Genomic DNA, 15,664 nt, shown 5'->3' with positions numbered 1-15,664 from the left:
TGTCAATTGTCCATTCATGGTTTTCTTGATATTCTGTTAATGACAACAAAAGATCGAAGAATCTACGAAAGGCTTGAAGACATGATCACAGAACATGTTATGAATTATAGCATCGGGTATAGAATCTTCTTTTTCGTATAAACTTATGTTACAGCGATTTTAAGTAATATTTCCACTGAAGAATGAATAACTATACCAAATAACATTCAAATTTCCCGCGCGCGTATGTCGAAAATGCGGCAACGTCGCGGAGACCCTGCCCCCAACGTTCTCCGGGAGCGTAGGTCTAGTGTGACGTCACGGTAGCCTAGTTGGGTTAGGTTTACGCTGGAAATTCTAACGAAAAATTTTTTGTTTGACGATTAATGTTTTTCCCATCGTGTCCACTGCACTGAGCGACGTGAAGAGCGAACGCAGTGGCGAACAGTAATCGTACCTTGTGAACCGTTCGATCGCGAGACCTCGCGGTATCGGCGTATATGAGATTTTAAACGGAAAATGAATCGACATGAAGGTACGTACGTGTGCAATGTTCCTGACCAGAGGCAAGTCAGCCTCGAATTCTCTCGCTCGCTAAATTTGTTTCGCATTGATGGTAAAATAATCGTATTATGGAGGACTCGGGAATTTGCATGGATAATTCCTACGGGATCGTCGTCGAGGTTACGAGATCTGTAATGCATGAGATTTTTCGTAAGACATTTCTTGCGAGCCCTGTACCAAAGGGTCTAATGTCAGAGGCCAGATGGCAGCACTTATAAAAAATTACTCCAATTTCTGTAGATTTGTAATGCTGTTCTCCGATGATTTCAATGAATTTTTTTTTTTGCAATGTCATCCCCTTCCAATACTTTGTCCTTGCAGGATCACGAAATTCCAAGAGAAATTTTCTTGACCAGCTGTCAGAATACTCTGCCAGCTGACTCCCATGAAATTAGTTTTCATCTTCAATCCCCTTCTCTTTCTCATGTTAGACTTGTAAAACATATTGAAACATATTCCTGTTGTTTCCTGGCCTTAAATGAATCTTTGATTCTTTTTCTTTGAATTTTAAATCTCTTTTTTTTTTTTATCGATAGAACATTGTTTATTTCAATAGAACACCATAATTTTAATATTAAACAATGCAATTTACTTTGCCTCCGAAGTATAAATGTAACAGCTGTATTGGCAGAATTGAAATATTTATGCGAATAAAATTAATGTACATTTTCTTCTATTTGCGTTGCATCTATAGATGTTACATAATTGAAATTACACATAGAGTATTAAAGTTTGCAAGCATTATCGTGACTGTGTTCATACCGATATTTGAAACTTTGTAATGACATTGTTTGAAAGGAGTACTGTTTTTGTTTGACTGTATATAAATAATACATATATGTACAATACTATTTTGTTACATATATTTAAAGTCTTTGATTGTATAAACATTAAATAGTAGAGATATATATGCACAGCTGAAAGATTGTTATTGTAGGTATTAACAGTCTATTCTTAGATATAGTACTTCCAACCTGGGAAACAAAGGTTATTCTTCAGAGATGTTTTTAATTGACATAATTGATTTATTGTGCACTCATTTTCTGTTTCATTGAATATAATTTTATTATGTCAATTCTTTAGAACAATTCATATTATTTCCCCGAATTCAATCATCAATTTTCATAAGGTTGTTTGTATCTATATCCCCATAAATATATCGAGCAATCTTTGTTATAAGAATCATATGTGCTTGCATTCTGGTTTAAAAGCAGAATTAAGCACGTTACTTTTTATAGATTTGGTTCAAGGTTACTACACATGTATCTGTGTACAAGGTATATATAAATATCTTTTGTGAGATCAACTATATTTTTCTTCGTGCATTGTTTGGCTGCTGTATATACGTACATGTATGCTTCAACTTCCGAAACTCGATAAAACAGTCCAATTTATTTAATTTTTCTGAAATATTAATTGTTCACGGAGCATTAATATGTCATTCTGTTTATTTCAGGAGTAAGTTGTGACTCCTGCTTAAAGGGGCATTTTCAGGGTCGCAGGTACAAGTGTCTAGTGTGTTTCGACTATGACTTGTGTGCCAGCTGTTATGACGGGGGTGCAAGTAGTACGCGTCACCTCGCTGATCATCCTATGCAATGTATACTTACTAGATCTGATTTTGGTAAGAGAATCATGAAATCCTGCATCCTGTAATAATTTTGTTATCGCATCAACCGATATTGTAATTTATTATTTGACAGAATTATATTACGGTGGAGAAGCAGTGAGTATAGAGCAGCCACAATCCTTAACTTGTCCTTACTGTACAAGAATGGGTTTCACCGAGGCTACATTACAAGAACACGTTGCTGCGGATCATCCGGACACTTCTTTTGATGTTGTATGTACAACAAGATAGTGTTGTGTCTAGAAACATTTAATATATTTTGCTTTATGAAAATACAGTGTCCGAATATACAATTTCATTTTAGGTTTGTCCGGTATGTGCATCCATCCCCGGAGGAGATCCTAACAGCGTGACTGATGATTTTGCGGGACATTTGAGTTTGGAGCATCGTAGTGGACCAAGAGACCTGATCTCTTTTCTAGATGAACCATCTTCAAATAGAAACAATGGTAGACGAATACCGCATCCATCTAGAGCTGTTGGAGGGCCACGACCTCGCAGGTATGTATATTTTCTACTGTGCACACTCAACATTATGGTGTATTCTAGAGAGCGAGTACTATATATTTAGAAAAAGAACAATGATTTCTTGTTTGAACGTTCCATAAGAGGAATAATGTCAAGTCGTACTAACATGTGTATTAACAAACGCGCGTACAGTACTGTATTGTACATGTATTTTGATATTCTATCGTCGAATGCATGCCAGTTGCGTATCACTGTCTCATTTGTACCGTAATACTTAACGTATCGAATCATTAGGCAGCATTATTAAACCATCGTATTACGTTGACTCCGAACGATTTTGCGAAAGAACACGAAATAAGACTTCAGGAACAGTTCATCGTCATCATCTCATCTTAGATAATGTTCATTGGCGTGTCATTGGACCTGCAGGTCCAATATACATTTCAGTTCGTCCGGGGGATTGAGTCCAAGTAATCGAGATGGTATAGATCCGATTGCAGAATTACTCTCTCAATTATCCGGTGTTCGTAGAAGTGGTGGAGGGACTGGTCAGAGTTCATCGACACCGTCGCAATTACAACAATTGCAGATGCAGCTACAGATAGAGCGACAACAATTTAGAGTATGTACACACCGAAATATCCGAAATCCATTCCTATTCAATCCGGAACGCGTGTTGCAATACAAATCCGATTCTAGGTTGCTAGACAACAATTGGAGCGGTTACCTAGGAGGCAGACTCAGGTTATTGGTTCTGTAAGCGGCGGAGGAGGTACTAGCGGAGGTCATTCTACTACTATGACCAGCGTGGTAGCAAATAGTACGAGTAGTAATAATAATGCGACCAATGTGGCCAACCCGTCCGGCGTATTGTCTACCAATTCACAGAACTATATGTTCTTGTTGCCAAGGTATGTTGATGAAATTTAAATTGCACGGCACATTTCGTTTTATAAGACTTACCAGAAATATAAAAAAGAAAAAATGCATACATGACTTTCTATGTATATTTCTGTACCGTACATATGTATGTGTATGTTCTTTGTCTGAAAGCAGCAAAAGCGCATGTCATGATTGTTGTGCCAGTTGCCAAAACGCTATATATTTTAAGGAATCCCGTCGAGGATAAAGCATACATACAGCTATTCTTAACCTTCGCACGAAAACAAGCATATACGTACTTATAGTGTCGCTTCACCGCGGTACTTGATACAGCGTTCTGCATTAAATCTTCCTTTTATCTTTGCAGATGCATTACAAGTACTCTGTCCGACTCGCAGTTGCAGAACATCGAACGCGAAAGTGCGAACAGGAGTCTCTTTACGCGCGAGCTGATCGTCAGTACTCTGTCGCAAACATTGCCGGAGCTAATACAGCAACAATCGACAGTGCAAACGCCAGTGTCGAGTGCGACTACCGCGACAACCAGTCCCGAGACACCAAACGCGAGCGCGACTGCAATTTCAACGAAGAAATTAAGTGTTGCGCAAGAAGCGAAGAGGGAACCGGCGGCGAGTAAACACGCGACGCAAACGTCTACACAACAATCTCACACCGTTCAGGCTGCTGCTGGCGGTGTGGGGACAGGTGTGCAAAGTCAAGGATTGCCACCCCCAAACTCGAATAGCCTCGCATCACAGAATACACCTAGGGTTCAAACACTGATGCATAGTGTATTACCTCAGCCACTGGTGAGTATTTAAAAACGACTTAAACTATCGAGTCATTCTGTAAGTGATGTCGTTTCTTATCCAGCTTACTAGCTATAAAATAATATTCCTTCATTTTAAAACCAGTGCAATGATCATTCCTGTAATTGCTTCTTTTAAGAATTATCTTTCCATTTTTACGGTGGATATTCCCATATGTTTATTTACTTCAATATTTTCAAGTGACGACACGTGAAAGAAACGTGTTACTTATAGTATGTCCTGATATTGATATCGACTAAACTCCGTTCCATGTAAGAATAACCTCACGATCGGACGAGTTTTCGACCGATCTGCGCAGCCCCCCTTTACTGCCAACCGATTCAGATGCATGCGATTGCTTGTAGCTTGCTATCTCTGTCGATTTTCTACCAATTAACGGTCTTAGATCCCGTTCCATGCGCAAAACAAGGTTATTCTTACGTGGAATGGAGTTTTGTTTCTGTTTCGCTATAGGGAAACGGGGACCAAAGAACATAATTCAGTCTGTTGAATCGTTTTATACAGGTACTGCAGCAACCACTGCTACCACCAGTTAGTAGAACTATCAGAGAACCGATAGCGACCCCGGCGCCAGCGTACCTTCGTGGTGGAGTCGGTCCAGTTGGAGTAACAGGTCCTTCACGTAGGAAGCCGGTTAGGGCTGTAGATGGCAGAAACCAATCTACGGAACCTCCACCTCCGCACTAACCCCTCCTTTAGCCCGTACCCACCCACCCTGAATTCCTCACAGGACCCTCTAGCACTAGTCCTAGCACTGTTTAGAACACCTCATCATTATTGTTATTATTATAATATTATATATTAATAATTATTCAAATGCCCTCCTCCTCACCCTCCCTATCTTATCAATTATCAAACTCTAATCTCGCCATCTTTTTGTCGTTGATGTGACATTGGAACAGGGGCAAGGGCTGATTCGCCGACACATGCAAATAATGTACATAACTCACTTCTTGCAGTCATATACACGCTCTTCGTACACGCTCCTCAGCGAGTCTTGCCACGTTCTTCCATAGTAAAAATTTTCCTTGTGATCGGTTTTCGCGATAACGATTCACCGAGAGGATAGAGATCGGCGGAGAAGGACAAACGGAACCGCTGGAACAATTAAAGGAGAAACGAAAAAACGTATGTTCACGGTTGTGCGGCTATACACGGGCGAAACTTGGACAGAGTCACGACCGGAGAAAATTGTGTATTGTGTTTAACATCGAGAGGAGGGTCCCCGTGAACGCAGACACTCGAGGAATTTTGAGAAACGTGCCTGCCGTACGCACCACGATTTTCAGCGCCGTATTCGAGCTGGTGAAATTCGATTTTCCTTTTTTGTCTTTGATCACCGTGTACCACACTTTCTTCGACACCTAACGCGCCGATGTATCCTATACTATGTTTTTTTTCTTGTTTTTTTTTTTTTTTTACAAACACGAACACGTTTTATACAAAATCAACGATTGATTTGTCGCCTGGGCTGGTCCGTTCGCAATCGAAGAGATCTTAAGCGTTGGACGGAACATTTAAGGCAGCGATTGACTATGAACTTTTAATGTTTCACGTTTAAAATACGATACAACTGCCCACACGCTTCGCGGTTATCACGTAAATTACATTGTACATAGTTGCTTTGTTGTTAGAACGAATGGGTCAGTTGAGGCTGTTTTGTGAGTAATATTTTGATTAATCGAATCACGGATTGGATGTGTATTGTTAGTTTGGCGGGCCATCCCTTGGCATGTTACGGGCTGCATAAAGTTTCGCTGTTTATAAAGTGGAGGGATTAGACAGAGCTTTAACGTGTTAATCAAACGAACTTATAATAATTATTTACTTAAACTATTTCTTAGGTATTTCATTTTTTTTTTGTTTTCCTTTCTTTCTTTCGTTAATGTTCGCTCGTTGTTCACGCGTATTGTCGTTTCTCCGCGGAAAAAAATAAAAAATCTAATCGCTCCATTTTACGGTACCGAAGCGAGATCAAATATATATATTTGTAATGTGTGTTTTTTCTTTCTTTCTTTCTTTCTTTCTTTCTTTTTTCTTCCGGTGACAGATGCTTTGCCTGATTTTCTTTTTCGGTACGTGCAACGGATTATTGTGCATCGCACCGTAGGCGAATCAAGAATGTTTCTTCGTGATCGATCGAAACGAGAGAACTCACGATCTAAGGGCTGTTCGTTAATTCTTATTTTAACGGGGAAGCAAATGGCATCCAATGAAAAAGAAAAAGAAAACAAGAGATATATGCATCGATTGTGTGCGTGTGACGCATCACCCGAATGCATTTCATGAAGATTCTACTGAAAGTAGAAGCGTGATCGAAGCCGCTCGTGCAGACAGACGAGTGAATTAGTTATCTTTCAATCATCTTCATCGTCCTTCTTAACCCCCTCTCCCGCCCGCCCCCTCCTCTTCCTTTTTAATTTCCGCATAGGTTTCTCGTTTATCCATTTTGTGTACATTTCGTTTTGTAATTAATTTTCTTTGTATTAATTTCTCATCTTAGGCTGCTTTAATTTTGTGGGTGTATCTGCAAGACGTGGATGATGAAAAACAAAGTAAAATTATACATACACACATATATATATATATATACATAATTATACATATACATATAAACTGATAAAAAATTATATAAAGTATGTAGCGTGTGACTTTTCATTATTATTATCATTTTTTTTTTTTTAAATTTGTTTTTACTGCTCTCGCCTGGTTCGACTTTCTCGAAGATTCACGATTCGAAGTCGAATTTATAATAATAACGTTACGAATAACCAAAGGTGTTGAAAGATAAAACATTAAATTTCCTTTTTTTCTTTTCTCTCTCTCTCTCTCTCTCTCTCTCTCTCTCTTTATATGTCCACATCTATATATACATATTGTATACATCCCACATCCACCTGGATCTTTCGTTTAATTCTCGCCGATCCCCCCCCTTCCTTTCGAGTGTACCCTGACAACCAATAACGCGCACCTTCTGTTTTTTTTTTTTTTACGTGTGAATTAACGATATCTACGTAAAAATAAGAAAGTGATCGAGAACACGAGAGACGAGAACAAAAACCGGAAAGAAAAAAATATACTAACTACCTTAACACAAAATGCCTGCAAAATTCGAGGAGAAATTCGAACCTTATTAAGGAATGCCTGTCTTCTTGATATCGAAACGGGTTCTTCGCGCGTAGCGTACCTCCGACGAAGAACCAAACACACACATAACTGTACCGCCGCTGAACTAATCGAAATAAATCAAAGAATACGAATGTGTCGGAGCTAAAAAAGAAAACGAGAAAAAAAGTGGATGATTTTTTTGCGTTTACGCTTCGACGTAACATTTAGTTGGAACGCATACACGAGGAAAAAGGAAACAATTCCTACGTGAATTTCACAGCCTACAGAGATTAGAACGATGCAAGACTCCACGCGCACGTGTAATATACAGTGATTCCTCGATGAATGCGACACGAACAACGGCGTTATTCCCACTACTAGAGGGGGTTCCTCTATGGACCCAATCAAAACAAAATAAAAACAAATCTATCAGGGGCTGAAAACCTTTCGTTGCACTTATCGAGACATTACTGTACATATAATAATCAATTGCGTTGATCGATGAGCGAACGAAAAAAAAAAAAACCACCGATAAAAAGCCCATCGATAACAATTTCGATTTGCTATGCGTATCGAATCAATAATTTCTCACACAAATATAGTCACAAAATTAGTTAACACGCGTACGATCGTTTTTTAGTCCGAGTATTGCTGTTCTTGGCCGCCAGCGAGTTTGTGTTCCCCCTTGTTTCCACGTCACTTCGGGAAATTTGTGAAATCTCTGGAAAAGAAACAGAAACACTACGCATCCCCCTTTTTTTTTTTTTGAAAAATTTTTTTTTTTTTTTTTTTTTTTTTTTTTTGGTTGTGTATAATTTTAATCGCCTATCATGTAGCAGGGGTGGGGATATCACCCCCTCCCCCTCACGGATATATCCCGAGAAATGTCTTCGATGTGACGAATGCCTGTTCGAAGCTTTGTCGAATGCTTGTGTACCTATATCCGAACACTGTTATTAATTTTAATCGTTACGATCTTTCGTTCCCTTCGTCATATATATATATATATACACACATACATAAATATATATTTATTCATAAGAACGAAAGGGTGCCTCGGAGTATCGTCGTAACATTCTCGCGCGTTCCCCATCGATGATTTGTGTCCCCCTCGTTTCGTTTCGTTCCGTTCATCCATTTTCGATTATGCGTGACGTAACATGAAATGCTAGTTTTCTTCTCGAACGAAACAAGAAAAGAAAAAAAAAATTCGTGTAGCCGGTAGACGAAGCGAATCGACCGAACAGAACCGTTTCCCCCGGGGGATCTCGATTTCACTTGTATCGGAAATTTGTCTCGAAAAATTAAAGGTTTCTTTGGAAGCAAATCATTCTGGTCGAAGCTTTCTGTCGACGATTCTCCCGGATATCCTTTGCCCGTAGGACGGAATAAGAAAAAAAAAATGAATCAAACGATCGACGATAACGAAAGCAAAAGAAATGAAGCGAAAAAAGATAAAAATTGTTCTTGCGATTGCAAAAGTAATAAGGAAAGAAAGAAGAAGACGAAAAACAAGAAAAAGTGATATTTTTGCGTGGATTAAAATGTTTTTCTTACGCCCTTGATTCGCGCCTCGTCGAGCATCGGAACACGAGAAAGTTTCCGTTGGAAAAAAAAATAGAAGAACGTTCAATGGACTCTCCCTTGGTCTTGGATCGAACGTCGTAAATTTGACAACGAATTTCACGGAGAATCAGACGCTGATCAATGAAATTTTCGATCTGGTCACGCGACGAAGCGAAGTCAAAGAGAGAGAGTGAGGAATAGGCACGCGTACGACATTTCCCCCGTTCTCTATTCGACGAACAACCCTGTCCCTTCGAACGAAACGAAATCTCGATTTCGTGTTTAAACTATATTTTACTTATCGTTGCCTACCGTATGAATATAAATAAATAATATATATATATGTATACATGCATACACTTAATATACTGTGTATGACAAAGAACGTCGCGCAGAGATTCGGACAAGGTATATCTGTGTGTGTGTAACACGTGTGCTCGCCTACGCGCAAAAAAAAACCTGTTCAATCTGCACATTTTTCGTCTACTCGTTCGTCGAATAAAAAAGAAAAAAAAATTAAATCTTAAAGAATATCCCTCTTTGCTTCTAGAAACAAATTAACATATCTTGTTTCGAATGATTGTGATTGTTCGTAGGTGAATCGTGCATATTATTTTTAATCGCGATTACTTAACGTAAGTGTGCACACGTATCGAGGCAAAGTTGATTAATAATATGCTGCCGGAAGTTCGAGACCGAACACGATGATAAAGCGAATGAACATTCACGTGATCGAGAAAACGATCTTGTCTCGTTGGGATAAGTAAGAAAAAGGAAATTTTGTCAACGATTCGATCGGATCTCGACGATTACTCGTAATATTACGCTCTTATCAATGATACCGATTTCTTATCGTTATAATCGATTTTCATTAGTGTTTAATGAATTAGGGCTCAGTAGGTAGATTGTGGCTCAACAAAGTCTGTAAAATACAATTGACGATAATTTTCACGAAGGGGATGTGTCGTTGACGTTTAAAATGATGCGCGATCGAATTTACTCTCGGATCACTGTACTTTACCGTTCTAAGAAGCTCTCTGGTTAAAAAAGAAAAAGGATTGCTAACGAAAAATTACAAAAAAAAAAAAAAACCAAAACATTGTAAACGTGAGAAAGGAAACTTCCTTTTCTTTTTTATTAAGAATATTTATTATACTATATTTTCCACAGTATTTTTGTACTGTGATATATAAATATATATATATATATATACATATATATGCACGATCGAGAACTGTCGCCATTGCCTTCCTCACGTCAGAGATTTCATTTTCTTAAGAAATTTCATGGTAATCGATTGAACGGATACAGAAAACAGCGAAAAAGGTGAAAATATTCAAGTGTCGAACGCAAGGAATTCAGAAGACTCGAAGTAATACGTTCAGTAAATTAACACAAAAACAGTAGTAAAAACGAAAAGCATCGATTAATTTGTTGAACAAATTTCACAAGAATTTCGTTATGTAAAATCGCATCATATCCGGTTAAGGCTCACTTGTTTGCAATCAATAACCAAATGGAAGATTCTTTTATTATATCATTTCACGGAATAATTCGAACGTGTTACCAAATATGTAATGTATCAACAAAAGAAGACAACGCGCTGGAGACGTGAATCTTTTGGATGAAATCCATCGCAAGAACGCGTAAAACGATGTCCCCCCCACGTTTCATCCAAAAGAAGAATCGTCCCGAACGTGGACAATTCCTCGTACGATCGATCGGTATATTTCACGACGTGAAAATAGGAGTTTAACCTGTAATCCTAGTCAAAGGAGGAAAAAAATTAAAAAGCGAGTGGTGTACGGAGGAGAGCACGATAGAGAAATTTTGTAGAAGCTAGCAAAGCGCATATTACATATATAATGTATCAACACTAGGAGAAAAAAAAAAGAGTGGGCTAAAGAAACTACGTAGGCGGCTTCTGTGACCCTCTTTTTAACACCTAGACATGATTTTCATTTTCCTTATCGTTTCACACTTATACGAAGGGTGGTGTACGGGATAGGAGGTTAGAATCAAAAAGGAGAAAAAACAAAAAGAAAGTTGACGAGAGGAAGAGTCTCCCCACACAAAGTCCTTTCTAGTTCGTCGGGCAGAGAGACAGCGAAAACGAAAGAGAGAAAAAGAGAGTTACTGTGTGTATGCATATGTCTCTCTACTACAAGTGTATGCTTATGCCTGTACAAGAGGGGTAAGAATAAGGAACACATATTTCTCCTTTTTCTTTGAACAATTTTTCCCTTTGAGAGCCATTCGACAGGAAGAGTCTTCGATTGTCTTCAAAGTGGACAAAATGTTTATCACCACACGAAAACATTGATCTACAACACTGCGATTAGCGTTGTCGTGTAACAACTTTCCTTGGCACGGCCCTATTAAGCGTCATCGATCGCTTGAACCTAAAGAGACACGAAAAGACGATTTAAAAAAAGAATTCATCGGCTTTGAATATATGTGTATGTGTGTGTGTGTGTGTGTGTGTGTGTGTATGCATGCTTTTGACACGAGGTGTTCGCGTTCCTCGTCAGGTCTTGTGTGAAGCAGTTTGTCGCGTAGAACCCTTATAGGACGAGAAATTGGTGATAAACGTGTCCAGATGTGTCCTAGTCGTATCCACGCAAAGGCTGATCCCCTGTGCGATCGGTATACCATTATATAGATTTTACACGATTATTGTGCACTCCGCGAGATTACCTTAATTCGGCCTTGATCATCGACGACGGCCAAAGTTTTGCCCCCTTTGTTGTAACAAAGTGGATCTCGCCCACCCTTTGATCCCGATGAAATCGCCGCTCGGGACAGCAACGTGTCGTAAACATGAATTTTTGCTAACGATTTTTGTCCTAGCCCGCTCGAATACGTACACACGAAGAAAATTCACCCGTATGATGATGGTTCGCGAATTTTTACCTGATTTTTAAGAATTAACCGATAACATACAAAAATGTACGAGCGTTATGAATGAACGCGTGAGAGGGAGAGAGAGTGGAGATTGAGAGTGAGGGAGAGAGAAAGAGATTACGTTGATAAAATAGAAACACTGCGCGTGACACGTTGAAACGGAAAAGTGTTGAGACGAATATTACTATTGAAGTACTAATAGAGAATTAAAGTGAAATCTTATACATAATAATTATTGAAATGTAAATTGTGTTTTGTTGTATTTTGTGTTATTCGCCTCTGATGCTGAATATAATGGAAATTCGATTGACCGTCACTGTTTACACGTTTACCCTTACGATTGCCCCATGTTTATGTTTGATTTTTTAAATTTCCTAGTAACCGTTCTAACGGAATGATTTGAAATTTGAATTTGAATTTTGCCGCCTAACATGTGCCTGAAAGGCGGTTTGTCATACGTGCGGCGTGCGGCTGGCATAACCAAAGAATGATTCTGAAAATACTACGATTCAGTAGCGTAGTATGCACGCATGGTACTTAGCGGAATTTTAGGTGTACGGTGCCGTGCATTAACAAACGTTTTTTATTCCGTTCCAAGGACTTTGTTAAAAATGGGACCCTTGGAAAACGCTAAAAAAATCGCGGCCTATAAAGCTGTCGATGAATATGTACAAGTAAGTTTTGTCCTAAGTGGAATTTATAATGTCAGGTTACAGATCGGCGTTCTAGCATTTTTTGAATTTTCCATTGTTTTACAGGATAACAGCGTTATCGGAATTGGTAGCGGGTCTACTATAATTTATGCTGTTCGCAGACTCGGTAACGCTACTTTATCTTACACATAAACATGATTGTTTACAACGCATTTCTCTTATGTTCGACTGGGTCGTGTGTAAATTTTGCATATATTACAATCGTAAAATGTGATCTTTGATCTGATCAGCAGACACGGTCGCAGTTTTTTTCCTAATTAAATTAAAACAAGTACATATATTCTTTCATGGAATATGTTATTAGTTGTTACTTGTGCAGTTTCCGAATTTGTAATAAATAGTGAATAAAATAATTATTATATTTTTCAGTCGAACGAGTGAAAGAAGAAAACCTTAATGTTATTTGTATTCCAACCTCGTTTCAAGCTCGTCAGTTAATATTGAATAATCACCTCACGTTGGGTGATCTAGAAACTTATCCAAAAGTAATGAACAATTTTTTGAATCTGCTACACGTAAAATCAATATGTACTAAGTCGCTTAAACATTAACAGTTGGATTGTGCAATTGATGGAGCAGATGAAGTTGACTCTGATCTGAATCTCATTAAAGGTGGAGGAGGATGCTTACTTCAAGAGAAAATAGTTGCATCTTGTGCTGACCAATTTGTTATAATAGCTGATTATACGTGAGTGTTGCAGGAGTAAGAACTTCAATGTTTACAGTTATTTTTATTATCTGAGTTTAATTGTTCTTAGAAAGAATTCTCAAAATGCATTCCTGTTGAAGTAGTTCCTATGGCATATACTGCCATTCAAAGACGCATTGAAGACAATTATGGGGGAAATGTACAGATTAGAATGGCTTTAGCCAAAGCTGTAAGAATTTCTTCAATCTCATATTTTTAGTATTGAACAGGATTACTTCAACTACACTGTTTATCTATCCTATGTGCAGGGTCCAGTTGTAACAGACAATGGTAATTTCATCCTGGACTGGCATTTCCCTGAGGATCTGAGCAATTGGAACAAAATCAATACAGACATTTCAATGATGCCTGGAGTCGTTGAGACAGGCCTCTTCATAAAAATGGCAAAGAAAGCATTCTTTGGCATGCCTGACGGTAGCATTAAAGAACAGTCCTAGAGTCTTTTAGTAATATTAATTTTAATTTTGGGGATTCTTATGATATATGTTTATTGACATAAATCTAGTTTGCTAGTACATGACCAAAGGGTTACTTGGCCCACCTCTGAAGTGATAATCCATTTTCATGTTTATTTAACATCCATTTTCCATTTTTTATTGTCTTCGTATATTTTTATCTGTCGCAACTTCGTGTTATTTCTTTTAAAAAATTGATCTGTAAGGAGATCGAGTTATACAGACTGAATGTTCTCTGTACTCACGTTTCAGATATTTATACTTTGATAGGTGAACAAACGGATTACTTGATGTACTTAACACTTATATTTAGTAACAGGTCTTCCGTTTCAATAAATAAGTTTATTTTAAGTGTTTTATAGACGGTGCTCAAGTAATTATACGCTCTACGTGAAGATGATATAATTATGTGATATCAAACAACTGGTAATAAATATTGAAATATTGATTTTTATATTATGACTTCTTCTGCATTACGTTTCATTTCTGAAACATGAAACATGTCCCTGAATGATTCAATTCAACCTTATCGTTGTTACTCGTTTGGAATAATTATCCGATAAGGTTACGCAACTTTAGGTTTTTTATCTGTTTTTTTCCATGATAAAACGATTCAATTGTGTATCATTTTATCAATAAAAATGAAACCACAACAAAAAATATACGCCCGAACAGGGACTCGAACCCTGGACCCTCAGATTAAAAGTCTGATGCTCTACCGACTGAGCTATCCAGGCATTAAATGACTTTCTTATTGTTGTTATATAATTTTGCACTTTGTTTAAATAATAATATTTTGTAACATTGTTGAATATCATCTAAGAAACGATAAAAAATTAAGGAGCCAAGAACACTCGCGCAAACAATGATAGTATAACCCAATATATATTTGCTTTTCCTTCTTTAAATGTTCGTTCGTTCACATAGTGAATTTTCATAAAATAACATGCATATAGACGTTTTTATCGAAAAGAATAAAGGTACTTCTTACTATGGCGTCTATCCATTTTATGCGTGAAGAGAGCCATATATCAACAGTAATACTACTCCCGACGCATGTCTTATTCATAAGCCACGAACCCGTCGTGATTTACAATATTAAGTCGATTAACTTAAAACTGGCCATATATTCAGTATAGTATTGAAAGCCGCTCGAACGACTTTGCAAAAAGGAAAATGAAAGGTAGCAGTATTCGAAGCTGGAAGGACTGAGAACTGTAAACTTTTCGTATTAAAAATAAGAAGTTCATGGTTGTTATTAATTTATTTACAACATCACAAGCAGATCTTTCCTAGTTGTCATAAATTAAACTAAAAAAAAAAGAGTAAACAAATTTTATTTTCAGATGTTCGAAGAAAATACGCACAACGAATCTGTTAATTATTGGAACAGTTTTTCTACCATTGATACTTATTACTTAATGTTTTTTTGAATGAAAAATCAAGAAAAAATTCGAGAATTTGTGATGGTCGGCTAGCGTGTCCCGAAAATACACGATTGAAAAATTTAAATGAACAAGAACCGAGGGAGGGGCGATCGCCCAAGGGTTGAACGACCTTATCGTAACTCAGCGGGTTCTGATGTGGGAACGTTGTAAGTACTTAACCCCGACTGCTTTTTCTTTGATTTACACACAGTTTCTGATCGGTCAGCTTTTCGTAGACCGTTTTCCTGCTTCGATCGTTGTTTCACGTTTCGACGTTCTGTTCTTCGGTGTTTGCATATTTTCCGAATTTCGTTTATCCTCTTATTCATTCGACGGGGGAAAAAAACACGATATTGCTGCAGGGGGTTGAAAACTATTAAAACGTTCCTTAGTGTGCTCTCGGAGCACTTGTACGATCCCTCGACGTTT

At 37.9% G+C, this 15,664-nt stretch overlaps 2 protein-coding genes and 1 non-coding gene across 3 annotated transcripts; 2 read left to right on the top strand and 1 right to left on the bottom strand.

Moving 5' to 3' along the window:
• The first annotated feature begins 325 nt into the window (after window positions 1-325).
• Window positions 326-6,332, top strand: LOC107188647 (E3 ubiquitin-protein ligase KCMF1-like). Its single transcript, XM_015576973.1, has 8 exons — window positions 326-514; window positions 2,000-2,167; window positions 2,247-2,386; window positions 2,478-2,674; window positions 3,071-3,263; window positions 3,341-3,552; window positions 3,891-4,332; window positions 4,858-6,332. The coding sequence occupies exons 1-8, from the start codon at window positions 499-501 to the stop codon at window positions 5,038-5,040; spliced, it is 1,551 nt and encodes a 516-aa protein (XP_015432459.1). The 5' UTR covers window positions 326-498; the 3' UTR covers window positions 5,041-6,332.
• A 6,126-nt stretch (window positions 6,333-12,458) lies between these two features.
• On the top strand, window positions 12,459-13,896 carry LOC107188663 (ribose-5-phosphate isomerase). The gene is given in 5 exon segments (XM_015576993.1): window positions 12,459-12,605; window positions 12,690-12,750; window positions 13,014-13,129; window positions 13,199-13,522; window positions 13,602-13,896. Coding segments are annotated over 5 exon segments (834 nt in total). The 5' UTR covers window positions 12,459-12,461; the 3' UTR covers window positions 13,791-13,896.
• A 576-nt stretch (window positions 13,897-14,472) lies between these two features.
• On the bottom strand, window positions 14,473-14,545 carry Trnak-uuu. The gene has a single exon. It is a non-coding gene; the product is annotated as a tRNA-Lys (tRNA).
• Between the last annotated feature and the right edge of the window lie 1,119 nt (window positions 14,546-15,664).

The sequence above is a fragment of the Dufourea novaeangliae genome, unplaced genomic scaffold (assembly GCF_001272555.1).
Source record: "Dufourea novaeangliae isolate 0120121106 unplaced genomic scaffold, ASM127255v1 scaffold139, whole genome shotgun sequence".
In the NCBI taxonomy this organism is placed as follows: domain Eukaryota; kingdom Metazoa; phylum Arthropoda; class Insecta; order Hymenoptera; family Halictidae; genus Dufourea; species Dufourea novaeangliae.
Note: the sequence above shows the minus strand (reverse complement) of the source record. Positions and strands in the feature narration are given on the sequence as shown.